This window comes from Oncorhynchus kisutch, linkage group LG15, assembly GCF_002021735.2.
Source record: "Oncorhynchus kisutch isolate 150728-3 linkage group LG15, Okis_V2, whole genome shotgun sequence".
Classification (NCBI taxonomy): Eukaryota; Metazoa; Chordata; class Actinopteri; order Salmoniformes; family Salmonidae; genus Oncorhynchus; species Oncorhynchus kisutch.
Genome location: NC_034188.2, coordinates 61,451,183 through 61,464,552, shown reverse-complemented (window position 1 = coordinate 61,464,552; position 13,370 = coordinate 61,451,183). Strand labels below are relative to the sequence as shown.

At 44.0% G+C, this 13,370-nt stretch overlaps 1 protein-coding gene across 1 annotated transcript in view; it reads left to right on the top strand.

The window, feature by feature from the left end:
• The first annotated feature begins 315 nt into the window (after positions 1–315).
• The window catches only part of LOC109904821 (stAR-related lipid transfer protein 13), an 89,374-nt gene continuing 76,319 nt past the window's right edge, over positions 316–13,370 (top strand). Inside the window, exons 1-2 of the mRNA XM_031790697.1 lie at positions 316–486; positions 9,213–10,816. Of these exons, the coding sequence (XP_031646557.1) occupies positions 9,395–10,816 (1,422 nt within the window). The 5' untranslated portion in view covers positions 316–486; positions 9,213–9,394. The remainder of the gene's footprint in view (positions 487–9,212; positions 10,817–13,370) is intronic.

Sequence of the window (13,370 nt, the reverse complement as noted above, 5' to 3'; positions counted from 1 at the left end):
CACTCACTCACTCTCACACTCCATGCCCTTACGCATATTCTGAATGGCTTAGTCAGAGCGCTAGCGGCATGCATAGAGATAGCCAGCGCTAACCTCCACTAGCCTGAGGGAGGACAGATAGAGGGATAGTTGAGATGACAGTGTTGCCCTGCAGAGGAAGACCTGCTTGACATGCTGACTGGAAACACAGTGGCTGCACTTCTGACAGGAGACTCTTCTACTCTCTTTCTTTTCTCTCTATCTTCTACTCTCTCTCTCTTTTCTCTCTCTCTTCTACTCTTTCACTTTTCTCTCTTCTCTCTCTCTTTTACTTTCGCTCCTCCGTCTCTTCTGAGAGAATCTCCTAGTCCCTCATTCTCTCTCCTGCTCTCTCTTGTGTCTTAAGAGAACTTTGGTTCCACTAGGACTGTCTCTCTCCAGTGTTTTGTTGCTATGATCTCAGTTTGTCTGTTTAGACAACAAACATGACTATTCTCCACCTAACAGGTAAGACTCTACTTGCATCTCAAATGGCACCCTATTCCCTATATAGTGCACAACTTTTGACCAATCCCTATCGGCCCGGGTCAAACGTAGTGCACTATAAAGGGAATAGGGTTCCATTCCCTGTCTGTTTGTTTTCATAGCCCTTTGAGACAGTTTATTAAATTATTATTTTTAATTTATTATTATTTATTGCAGATAGAGTGTAGCTTCCATCAATGTAATTGTTTGCATCACTTCCAATCCCTCATATATCTTTTTGCAAATATATATATATATACAGTTGAAGTCGGAAGTTTACATAAACCTTAGCCAAATACATTTAAACTCAGTTTTTCACAATTCCTGACATTTTATCCTAGTAAAAATGACCTGTCTTAGGTCAGTTAGGATCACCACTTTATTTTAAGAATGTGAAATGTCAGAATAGTAGTAGAGAGAATTGATTTATTTCAGCTTTTATTTATTTCATTACATTCCCAGTGGGTCAGAAGTTTACATACACTCAATTAGTATTTGGTAACATTGCCTTTAAATAGTTTAACTTGGGTCAAACGTGTCAGGTAGCCTTCCACAAGCTTCCCACAATAAGTTGGGAGAATTTTGGCCCATTCCTCCTGACAGAGCTGGTGTAACTGAGTCAGGTTTGTAGGCCTCCTTGCTCACACACACTTTTTCAGTTCTGCCCACAAATGTTCTATAGGATTGAGGTCAGGGCTTTGTGATGGCCACTCCAATACCTTGATTTTGTTGTCCTTAAGCCATTTTGACACAACTTTGGAAGTATGCTTCGGGTCATTGTCCATTTGGAAGACCCGTTTAATTTTCTGACTGATGTCTTGAGATGTTACTTCAATATATCCAAATAATTTTCCATCCTCGTGATGCCATCTATTTTGTGAAGTGCACCAGTCCCTCCTGCAGCAAAGCACCCCCACAACATGATGCTGCCACCCCTTGTCACGGCTTCTAGGAGTAGTGGGTGGAGAAGTCAGGCGCAGAGAGCAGAGGTAGTTCAATCGTGATCTTTTAATCCAGAACAACAAGTAACGGTAACGCCAAACACTAAGGCGCATCACTTAAACCAGCCCAAAAGCAGGACCAAACAGTCCGGAGAAAATAGTCCACGAGAATACACACCACATGAACAGAAAAACAAGCCCGCACAAAAGCAGGCGGGCATACCTGGTTTAAATCAAATCAAAAATCAAATCAAATGTATTTATATAGCCCTTCGTACATCAGCTGATATCTCAAAGTGCTAAGATGTTCAAATGTTCATAAATGACCAGCATGGTCGTATAATAATAAGGCAGAACAGTTGAAACTGGAGCAGCAGCACGGTCAGGTGGACTGGGGACAGCAAGGAGTCATCATGTCAGGTAGTCCTGGGCCATGGTCCTAGGGCTCAGGTCCTCCGAGAGAGAGAAGGAGAGAATTAGAGAGAGCATATGTGGGGTGGCCAGTCCTCTTCTGGCTGTGCCGGGTGGAGATTATAACAGAACATGGCCAAGATGTTCAAATGTTCATAAATGACCAGCATGGTCGAATAATAATAAGGCAGAACAGTTGAAACTGGAGCAGCAGCACGGCCAGGTGGACTGGGGACAGCAAGGAGTCATCATGTCAGGTAGTCCTCGGGCATGGTCCTAGGGCTCAGGTCCTCCGAGAGAGAGAGAGAAAGAGAGAAAGAGAGAATTATAGAACGCACACTTAGATTCACACAGGACACCAAATAGGACAGGAGAGGTACTCCAGATATAACAAACTGACCCTAGCCCCACGACACATAAACTACTGCAGCTTAAATACTGGAGGCTGAGACAGGAGGGGTCAGGAGACACTGTGGCCCCATCCGAGAACACCCCTGGACAGGGCCAAACAGGAAGGATATAACCCCACCTACTCTGCCAAAGCACAGCCCCCACACCACTAGAGGGATATCTTCAACCACCAACTTACCATCCTGAGACAAGGCCGAGTATAAATAGCCCAAATCAAAACCCAAACAAGAAACAGGTGTAACAAATCAGACAAAACTAACTGAAACAGAAAAAGTGATCGGTGGCAGTTAGTAGACCGGTGACGACCGCCGCCCGAACAGGAAGAGGAACCACCTTCGGCGGGATTCGTGACACTCCTGTGCTTCATGGTTGGGATGGTGTTCTTTGGATTGCAAGCCTCCCCCTTTTCCCTCTGAACGTAATTATGGTCATTATGGCCAAACAGTTCTATTTTTGTTTCATCAGACCAGAGGACATTTCTCCAAAAAGTACGATCTTTGTACCCATGTGCAGTTGCAGACCGTAGTCTGGCTTTTTTATGGTGGTTATGGAGCAGTGGCTTCTTCCTTGCCGAGCAGCCTATCAGGTTATGTCAATATGGGACTCGTTGTACTGTGGATATAGATACTTTTGTACCGGTTTCCTCCAGCATCTTTACAAGGTCCTTTGCTGTTGTTCTGGTATTGATTCGAATCAATGATTTTAGCCTACCTTTGATTGAAACATGCATCTTTGTCATTTTCTCTACCCTTGCACCTGTCTATCTGGGGAATTTGGGAAAGTTTTAGTTGTTTATGATAACCCGCTTATCTTATTGTGGTGATTTTGTTAGAGAGAACATATCTGATTCTCCGCTAATCAAACAGATAAGCTCTGCATTGCAGATAACAGAGAAGCCATGCATTATGTTCCTTTCCAACGTAGAATATATTTGACATAAAAGCTAACATTTTCTTATTGCATTCATTATCATTCGTTAGCCTAAAAATCTATAATATTTCTAGCAATTTCTAGTCAATGATCAAGTTCTTGTTTTAAAACGTTTGTCACAGAATAAAATGAATGAATCGTGAGTCCTCTGGCTACACAAACGTGGACTATATAATGAAATTAAATAAAGAAGTCAAGCTCCTGAGATTCTTATTTTCCATTATCATGAACTGAACACCTCCCTCTGCAACTGGATCCTGGACTTCCTAACAGGCCACCCCCGGGTAGTGAGGGTAGGCAACAACACATCTTCATGGCCGTGCACGACTCCAACATCATCATTAGTACGATGAGGTCAGTGACCTGACAGTGTGGTGCCAGGATAACAACCTTTCCCTCAACGTCAGCAAGACAAAGGAGCTGATCATGAATTACAGTAAACAATAGGGCCGAGCATGCCCCCTTCCACATTGGGGGCATGCTCGGGCCTGTGGAGCTGTTTGAGAGCTTCAAGTTCCTCGGTGTCCACATCACTAAGGAATTAACATGGTCCAGACACACCAACACAGTCATGAAGAGGGGACAACAACACCTCTTCCCCCTCAGGAGACTGAAAAGATTTGGCATCGGCTCTCAGATCCTCAAAAGTTATACAGCTGCACCATTGAGAGGATCTTGACTGGCTGCATCATCGCTTGGTATGGCAACTGCTTGGCATCCAACCACAAGGCGCTACAGAGGATAGTGGGTGTGGCCCAGTACATTACTGGGGCCGAGCTCCTTGCCATCCAGGACCTCTATACCAGGAGGTGTCAGAGGAAGGCCCTAAAAATTGTAAAGACTCTAGCCACCCAAGTCAGAGACTGATAGCTCTGCTACCGCACAACAAGTGTTACCGATGCACCATGTCTGGAACCAACAGGACCTTGAACAGCTTCTGCCCCCAAGCAATAAGACTGCTAAATAGTTAACCAAATAGCTACCTGGACAATCTGCATTGAGCCCTTTTGCACTAACACTTTTGACTCATGACATACGCTGCTGCGTATGTCTGTTGCCTCGTCACTTTACCCCTACCTATATGTACTGTACATATCTACCTCAATTACCGCATACCCCTGCACTTTGACTCAGTACTAATTTCAGTTAATGTGGCAAAACAAGCAAGCATAGCATTTCTATGTGAATTTTGTCAGGTCATTGTCACGTTCGCTGGAATAATTATCGGACCAAACTGCAGCACGATATGGTTTCCACATATTATTTATTAGACACGCACAAAACAACAAAGAAAGAACGAAACAAACAACGAACCGTAACTAAGAGGTGTAACATACACTAACTCAAAACAATATCCCATCAAACACAGGTGGAAAGAATGCTACTTAAATATGATCCCCAATTAGAGACAACGATAGCCAGCTGCCTCTAATTGGGAATCACACCAAACACCAACATAGAAAAACTAAACTAGAACCCCACATAGAAAAATAATGACTAGAAAACCCCCCAGTCACACCCTGACCTACTCTACCATAGAAAATAAGGGCTCTCTATGGTCAGGACGTGACAGTCAGCCAAAAAGTTCCATATTGCAGCTTAACATTTTCATGTTCAATTTTCACGTTTAACATAAAAGACCCCTTCACCTTTTCCACATTTTATTAAGTTACAGCCTTATTCAAAAATAGATTAAATATATTTTTCCCTATCAATGTACACACAATTTTCCATAATAACAAAGCAAAAAACGTTTTTTTGAATTTTTTTACAAATGTATTAAACATAAAAAACTGAAATACCTTATTTACATAATCATTCAGACCCTTTGCTATGAGACTCGAAATTTAGTTCAGGTACATCCTGTTTCCATTGATCATCTTTGAGATGTTTCTACAACTTAATTGGAGTCCACCAGTGATTGGACATGATTTGGAAAGGCACACACCTGTCTATAGACGTTTCTTTGATTTGTTTTGTCGATATAAGATCCCACAGTTGACAGTGCATGTCAGAGCAAAAACCAAGCCATGAAGTCAAAGGAACTGTCCGTAGAGCTCCGAGACAGGATTGTGTCGAGGCACAGATCTGGGGAAGTGTACCAAAAAACATCTGCAGCATTGAAGGTCCCCAAGAACACAGTGGCCTCCATCATTCTTAAATGAAAGAAGTTTGGAACCACCAAAATACTTCCTAGAGCTGGCCGCCCAGCCAAACTGAGCAATTGGAGGTGAATGGCCTTTGTCAGGGAGATGACTGTACAAGAACCCGATGGTCACTATGACAGAGCTCCAGAGTTCCTCCATTGAGATGGGAGAACCTTCCAGGACAACCAACTCTGCAGCACCACCAGGTCTTTATGGTAGAGTGGCCAGACGGAAGCCACTCCTCAGCAAAAGGCACCTACAGAACTCTCAGACCATGAGAAACAAGACTCCCTGATCTGATGAAACCAAGTTGAACTCTTTGGCCTGAATGCCAAGCGTCACGTCTGGAGGAAAACTGGCACCATCCCTACGATGAAGCATGGTGGTGGCACCATCATGCTGTGGGGATGTTTGCCAGCACTGGGAGAATAGTCAGGATCGAGGGAAAGATGAACGGAGCAAAGTACAGAGAGATCCTTGATGAAAACCTGCTCCAGAAGGCTCAGAACCTCAGACTGGGGCAAAGGATCACCATCCAACAGAACAACAACCCTAAGCACACAGCCAAGACAACACAGGAGTGGCTTCAGCCAGAACCCGGACATGAACCCGATCTAACATCTCTGGAGAGACCCGAAAATAGCTGCGCAGCCATGCTCCCCATCCAACCTGACAGAGCTTGAGAGGATCTGCAGAGAATATTGGGAGAAACTCTCCAAATACAGGTGTACCCAATAACACTCAAGGCTGTAAGCGCTGCCAAAAGTGCTTCAAGAAAGTACTGAGTAAATCCATTTTAGAATAAGGCTATAACGTAACAAAATGTGGAAAAAGTGAAGGGGTCTGAACACTTTCCGAATGCTCTGTATTTCCATCGCATTTTAACCACTATTTGTCAAAATGGCAATCAGGCATCGATCATCATGTCACCAGAATAAGACCCTCTGCATTTATTGGAAAAAAGCATGAAGCTCATACCATGCATTTCAAGGTCGCGTGTACAGTTTCAGCATAAAGAATGTGTGCGCTTTGAATAAATGGCACATTTGTTGTGGAAGTAATTACGGTAGGCTACAAATACGCACCCGTCCTGAGCGTTGATTATTGATCATGCAGATAGTAGAGCAGAAGGCCATAGCCAAAATAGATCATTTAACAGTTCCATTCCACATCACATTGTTCATAGAAATAATTTACGATAATTTACTGGTTTCTCGCAGTTATTTATCACAGAAAAAGGAAATGAGTTTTGGCGGTAAATCCTGGTAAATCTGGGTAACCTGGACGTGGCAGGGGTGTGGTAGGGGTCGTGGCAGGGGTGTGGTAGGGGTCGTGGCAGGAACGCAGTCTGCCTGTCAGCACAGCTGAATTTTAGAGAGCATTTTAGAGGCCCCCATCTTGCCAGTGTAGAGACGTTTTTAAATTCTTAAGCCAATTTCCTGCTATTCTATAAATGTCTCCATGGAGCTGAGAGAAATGTTTGCAGTTTTATAGCTTATTTCCTGTCATTATATGCATTTTGCCATGGCTAATGCTGTGTTATTTTGCTCAAACATAACAAAATCAATACCACTAAATTAATTGTTTTGGGAATTTTCAATTCTCCCTGACTGTCTAGCTTTTATTTTGGTGATTGTTAGTTCTCAAAGATGAAATGATTTAAAGAAATACAGGTCCATTATCTTTTCTACATACTCTATATCTGTTTTTAGTTGTTGAACTGCTTTTTAATCCACAAAATTTGTAAAAAATGTTAAGCACTGTTTGGGCGACCTGAAAAACACAACGTTAGGCGACCCGCCCAAGGATTTCAACGGCAGAAGAAAACCCTGCACACATGTGTTGGTGGCACTGTGTTCTTCTCCCTCCATGTGAACATACTGTATATTATTGTGTGTGTGTCATCCTATTTGTATGAGGCTGTATGGTTTGAGGCTGGATTCATATTGGGTTTAGATCAACCATACTAATAAATAGTCATTCATTACACCCTACAGATCAACCATACTAATAAATAATCATCCATTACACCATACAGATCGATCATACTAATCAATAATCATCCATTACACCATACAGATCAACCCTACTAATAAATAATCATCCATTACACCATACAGATGAACCATACTAATAAATAATCATCCATTACACCATACAGATCAATCATACTCATCAATAATCATCCATTACACCACACAGAACAACCATGCTAATCAAGACTTCAACCTCTCCATACATACAGAAGGCAAAGTTATTCTCCAAGGAATTGAAGGACAGTTGCAAAGGCATTCATGACTGTGTTTAAGCTGCACCAAGACCTCACAGTTGGGGTTAGTGTATCTATCTGTGAAATGTAGGGAATGCAGTTACTGATGTAACTTTGTTGTCAGCTTGTTTGGAAAGAGCAGTCTGAGAAAAGCCTCCCTTTGTACCCTGAACAGATGGTTATTCCCTACACAGAGTGGAGTGCTTATGGAATGTGTGTGTGTGTGTGTGTGTGTGTGTGTGTGTGTGTGTGTGTGTGTGTGTGTGTGTGTGTGTGTGTACATCAGCTGCTGGGCAGAATAGCTAGATTCCTGTGTGCAGAGATGTCACTGCTGTAGTGTTTGAAACAGATCCAGACTTGAACATTGTGACTGCAGCCAGATGTTCAGATTCACAGCTAGCAGCTCCTCTCTGGGGGAAATGTCCCACATGGCAACCTATTCCCTACATAGTGCACAACTTTTGACCAGAGCCCTATGGACACTGGTCAAAAGTAGCGCAATATATAGGAAATAGGGAGACATTTGGGACACAGCCTGGATATTAGCTCTGCTGGACTGTCTGGCTTCACTCCAGCTATAGTTAGTTCACTGCTAGTAGGAGAGTCAGAAGGGGAAAGAAGAAACACACAGAATACTAGCTTGGTATATCTGTGCTTAAAGGTAAAGTTATTATTATTGTTTTAGTTGAAATGGATGTGTGTGATGGATCTGAACCCGAGGACAGCAGGCAGTCTTTGAGCAATGTCATTGTAAGATGTTTATGGCTTGAAACTAATGCATTTTCTCATCTGTTTGTTTAATGCAGTATTTTCCTTTAATGCAGTTTCTCTATCTTCTCTAATGCCATATCTTCATTGTATCTTCTCTAATGCCATATCTTCTTTGTATCTTCTCTAATGCCATATCTTCTTTGTATCTTCTCTAATGCCATATCTTCTTTGTTTCTTCTCTAATGCAACATATTCTCTAATGCCATATCTTCTTTGTATCTTCTCTAATGCCATATCTTCTCTAATGCCATATCTTCTCTAATGCCATATCTTCTTTGTGTCTTCTCTAATGCCATATCTTCTTTGTATCTTCTCTAATGCCATATCTTCTCTAATGCCATATCTTCTTTGTATCTTCTCTAATGCCATATCTTCTTTGTATCTTCTCGAATGCCATATCTTCTTTGTATCTTCTCTAATGTAACATCTTTTCTAATGCAACATCTTTTCTAATGCAGTATCTTCTCAAATGCAGTATCTTCTCTGTATCTTCTCTGTATCATCTCCAATGCTGTATCTTCTCTAATGCAACATCTTTTCTAATGCAGTATCTTCTCAAATGCAGTATCTTCTCTGTATCTTCTCTGTATCATCTCCAATGCTGTATCTTCTCTAATGCAACATCTTTTCTAATGCAGTATCTTCTCAAATGCAGTATCTTCTCTGTATCTTCTCTGTATCATCTCCAATGCTGTATCTTCTCTAATGCAACATCTTTTCTAATGCAGTATCTTCTCAAATGCAGTATATTCTCTGTATCCTCTCCAATGCTGTATATTCTATATTGCTGTATCTTCTCTCTTTGTTTAATACTGTATCTTGTTTCAGGGGATCTGCTGTTTGATCGGTTTGAAAGTTGGTGTTGCTGATCCAGGTGGTCTGATAGGAACATGGCAAATCCATATAGCTCTTACATCAGACAGCAGTCCCTCTGGATCTACCTGACCACCAGTCACACCACCAGACTACCTGTTCCCTAGTAACACACCGTAACAGACTGTAGAGACAACATGGACACAGTTCTGATGGTTACTCTGGAGGAGCGACAATCTCTGGTCATGTCAGCATCATCTGGTAGGACCTTCTCACCACAGACACTGGCACATACACAGGTACAGACACAGGCACAGCAACAGACACAACCAGAAACACAGACACACCAGTCCTCCTCAGAATGTGCTTCAGAGTCTTCTCATGATGACAACAGCTCCACAGAGAGAGGTGAGGATGGTTGTTTGACTGGACCACTAAGCAGTGTCTATAACAGGACTGGAGCTCCTGGGATAGAGGGGAAACTAGCTGTTAGTACTGGAGGGCCAGCAGGACCAGTAGAGTCTGGTTCTGATGTCTCCCCTCCTGACCCTCTAGACCCTCTCCAGATCGTCTGTCCCGGGGGTCTCCTCAGTGAGCCAGGCAGTGTGACATCACCATTGCCTGATTATGCCAATAACAATGGATTGGATTTACACAGTACTTCTCCAGCTGAGGACCCCTGCCTTGCCTCCAATGTTCCTTCTCCTAGGATAGAGGGAGATGTGGATGTTCTTGCTCCTAAGATAGAGGGAAACCTGGAGGTTGAGGACAGTGACAGACCTGTAGAATCAGGGCATTTCCTGGATGCTAACCTCTCTGGTCAGCTAGAGGACATGGAGCTGGGGCATACCTCGCCCAGCCAGACAGAGAGCGACATGGAGCTAGAGGAGGAGTCACCCAGATGGACAGAAACAGACAGCCAGCCTGAGGACCACTCAGAGGGGCCTATGGATAACGGACATGTCCCAACTGATCTGGAACACACAGAAGACAACCATGTGCCCTTCCCTCTAGGACATATCCATACCCTTCTGGTCCAATCAGAGGCAGAGGTCAGCCATGTCACTATCTCTGTGGTCCAATCAGAGACTTTTAGCTCCATCCCTTCTCTAGTGGTCAGTGTGGACAACAACATGGATCCCTTCAGACCACCCTCCCTCCCCATAGCCCTCTCTGAGGCCCCCTTGGCGGGGCTAGGCCTCTGCGATCACCCCCGCATCATCAAACACAAACCTAGCTCCATCACCTTCTCAGACTACACCTGTAGTTCCTCCACCTGTCACTCTAGCACCGACCACAGTGTCTTCATCAATGACAGCTCCGACTGCAGGGAGTCTTCCTCAGAGGAGGATGATGAAGGTGATGTTGATGAAGATGGGGATGATGACGACATATTCCCAGAGCTGCTTCAGAGCAGGGAGTTCCTGGTCAGTCGGAGGAGAAGGAGCAGCAACAGAGACAAAGTAGTTCAGAAGAGAAGTTCTCTGAATCCCCAGGCTGAGGCACCAGTCAGCTCTACAACCAACACTTCAGCCAGCTCCCACCTCTCCTCCTCTTCTTCCTCCAAAAACCAGAACCACGGCGGCTACGAGGCAGAGACTGAGACCAGCAGCACAGAGGTAGGCTACTGTTTGTTGACAGTCATTACAGACATTACAGTATTTTAGAGACACAACTGTAAAGATAGTCCCACCTATATTCCTCACATATTGATGTAATATTCATGTCTTTGTTGAATGGTTCAGTAGAGATGTGTTTGAAAGTTTGTCAGGTTTAGGGACTGTGTACTAACTGTAGTTTAACACCATTAGATACAGTATATTAATATACATTAATCTATTGTATATTAATATAATCCAGCCTGTTCTCTCAATGAGGAGACGTGACTGTTGCTCCCCCAGGCTGTGTATTTCCTGCCTCCTGGCCAGGAGCCATATGTATCAAGGGTCTTAGAGTAGGAGTGCTGATCTTTGAGCAGTTCTTGGGTTAAATGTAGAAGACCCAGCCTACTAGGTATCCCCTTTCCTTTACTCTGAGATGCTTGATACAAAAAGGCCCCAGATGTCTTCCATTATTTAAATCCACGTAGGCTCAATACAAACACAGTGCTTTGCTATACAAACACTTTCAATAGTCTGCTCCCCATTGTTTGTTGTTATTGCATTCTGAGATATTACTCTATTGGAATGAGTTTGTAGGAGTACATTGAAAATCTAGCATTTTCCCCAGCATTTTAAAACACAAAACCCAACAGGCATTGTAGGAATGCAGACATCCTTAAACAGCCGTTGCTTTCCCTCCAGTCCTGTTTTGTCAGAGCTCCTACACAGGCATCATCGTGTCTATTACAGTAACAGTGAACTTAGTCTAACCTTAACCAACAGTATCTACAGCTTTATTCAGCTTCATTCTCCCCTATAATGTCAAAAGTTCATTCCTCGGCTCTGATCAAAAGTAATGCATTATAGGGAATAGAGAGCCATACTGCAGCAGCTCTGTGGTGTTTTTCTCCCAACCATCCCTCTGGTCATCAAATCAAATCAAATTTATTTATATAGCCCTTCGTACATCAGCTGATATCTCAAAGTGCTGTACAGAAACCCAGCCTAAAACCCCAAACAGCAAGCAATGCAGGTGTAGAAGCACGTCTTGGTAGTCTGGTCGTTGGTAGTTACCAGGCTGTGACTCCATCCCTCCAGGTTTACTAGTTACCAGGCTGTGACTCCATCCCTCCAGGTTTACTAGTTACCAGGCTGTGACTCCATCCCTCCAGGTTTACTAGTTACCAGGCTGTGACTCCATCCCTCCAGGTTTACTAGTTACCAGGCTGTGACTCCATCCCTCCAGGTTTACTAGTTACCAGGCTGTGACTCCATCCCTCCAGGTTTAATAGTTACCAGGCTGTGACTCCATCCCTCCAGGTTTAATAGTTACCAGGCTGTGACTCCATCCCTCCAGGTTTACTAGTTACCAGGCTGTGACTCCATCCCTCCAGGTTTACTAGTTACCAGGCTGTGACTCCATCCCTCCAGGTTTAATAGTTACCAGGCTGTGACTCCATCCCTCCAGGTTTAATAGTTACCAGGCTGTGACTCCATCCCTCCAGGTTTACTAGTTACCAGGCTGTGACTCCATCCCTCCAGGTTTAATAGTTACCAGGCTGTGACTCCATCCCTCCAGGTTTAATAGTTACCAGGCTGTGACTCCATCCCTCCAGGTTTACTAGTTACCCGTCTGTGACTCCATCCCTCCAGGTTTACTAGTTACCAGGCTGTGACTCTATCCCTCCAGGTTTACTAGTTACCAGGCTGTGACTCCATCCCTCCAGGTTTACTAGTTACCAGGCTGTGACTCCATCCCTCCAGGTTTACTAGTTACCAGGCTGTGACTCCATCCCTCCAGGTTTAATAGTTACCAGGCTGTGACTCCATCCCTCCAGGTTTAATAGGTACCAGGCTGTGACTCCATCCCTCCGGGTTTACTAGTTACCAGGCTGTGACTCCATCCCTCCAGGTTTACTAGTTACCAGGCTGTGACTCCATCCCTCCAGGTTTACTAGTTACCAGGCTGTGACTCCATCCCTCCAGGTTTAATAGTTACCAGGCCGTGACTCCATCCCTCCAGATTTACTAGTTACCAGGCTGTGACTCCATCCCTCCAGGTTTAATAGTTACCAGGCTGTGACTCCATCCCTCCAGGTTTACTAGTTACCAGGCTGTGACTCCATCCCTCCAGGTTTACTAGTTACCAGGCTGTGACTCCATCCCTCCAGGTTTACTAGTTACCAGGCTGTGACTCCATCCCTCCAGGTTTAATAATTACCAGGCTGTGACTCCATCCCTCCAGGTTTAATAGTTACCAGGCTGTGACTCCATCCCTCCAGGTTTAATAGTTACCAGGCTGTGACTCCATCCCTCCAGGTTTACTAGTTACCAGGCTGTGACTCCATCCCTCCAGGTTTACTAGTTACCAGGCTGTAACTCCATCCCTCCAGGTTTACTAGTTACCAGGCTGTGACTCCATCCCTCCAGGTTTAATAGTTACCAGGCTGTGACTCCATCCCTCCAGGTTTACTAGTTACCAGGCTGTGACTCCATCCCTCCAGGTTTACTAGTTACCAGGCTGTGACTCCATCCCTCCAGGTTTAATAGTTACCAGGCTGTGACTCCATCC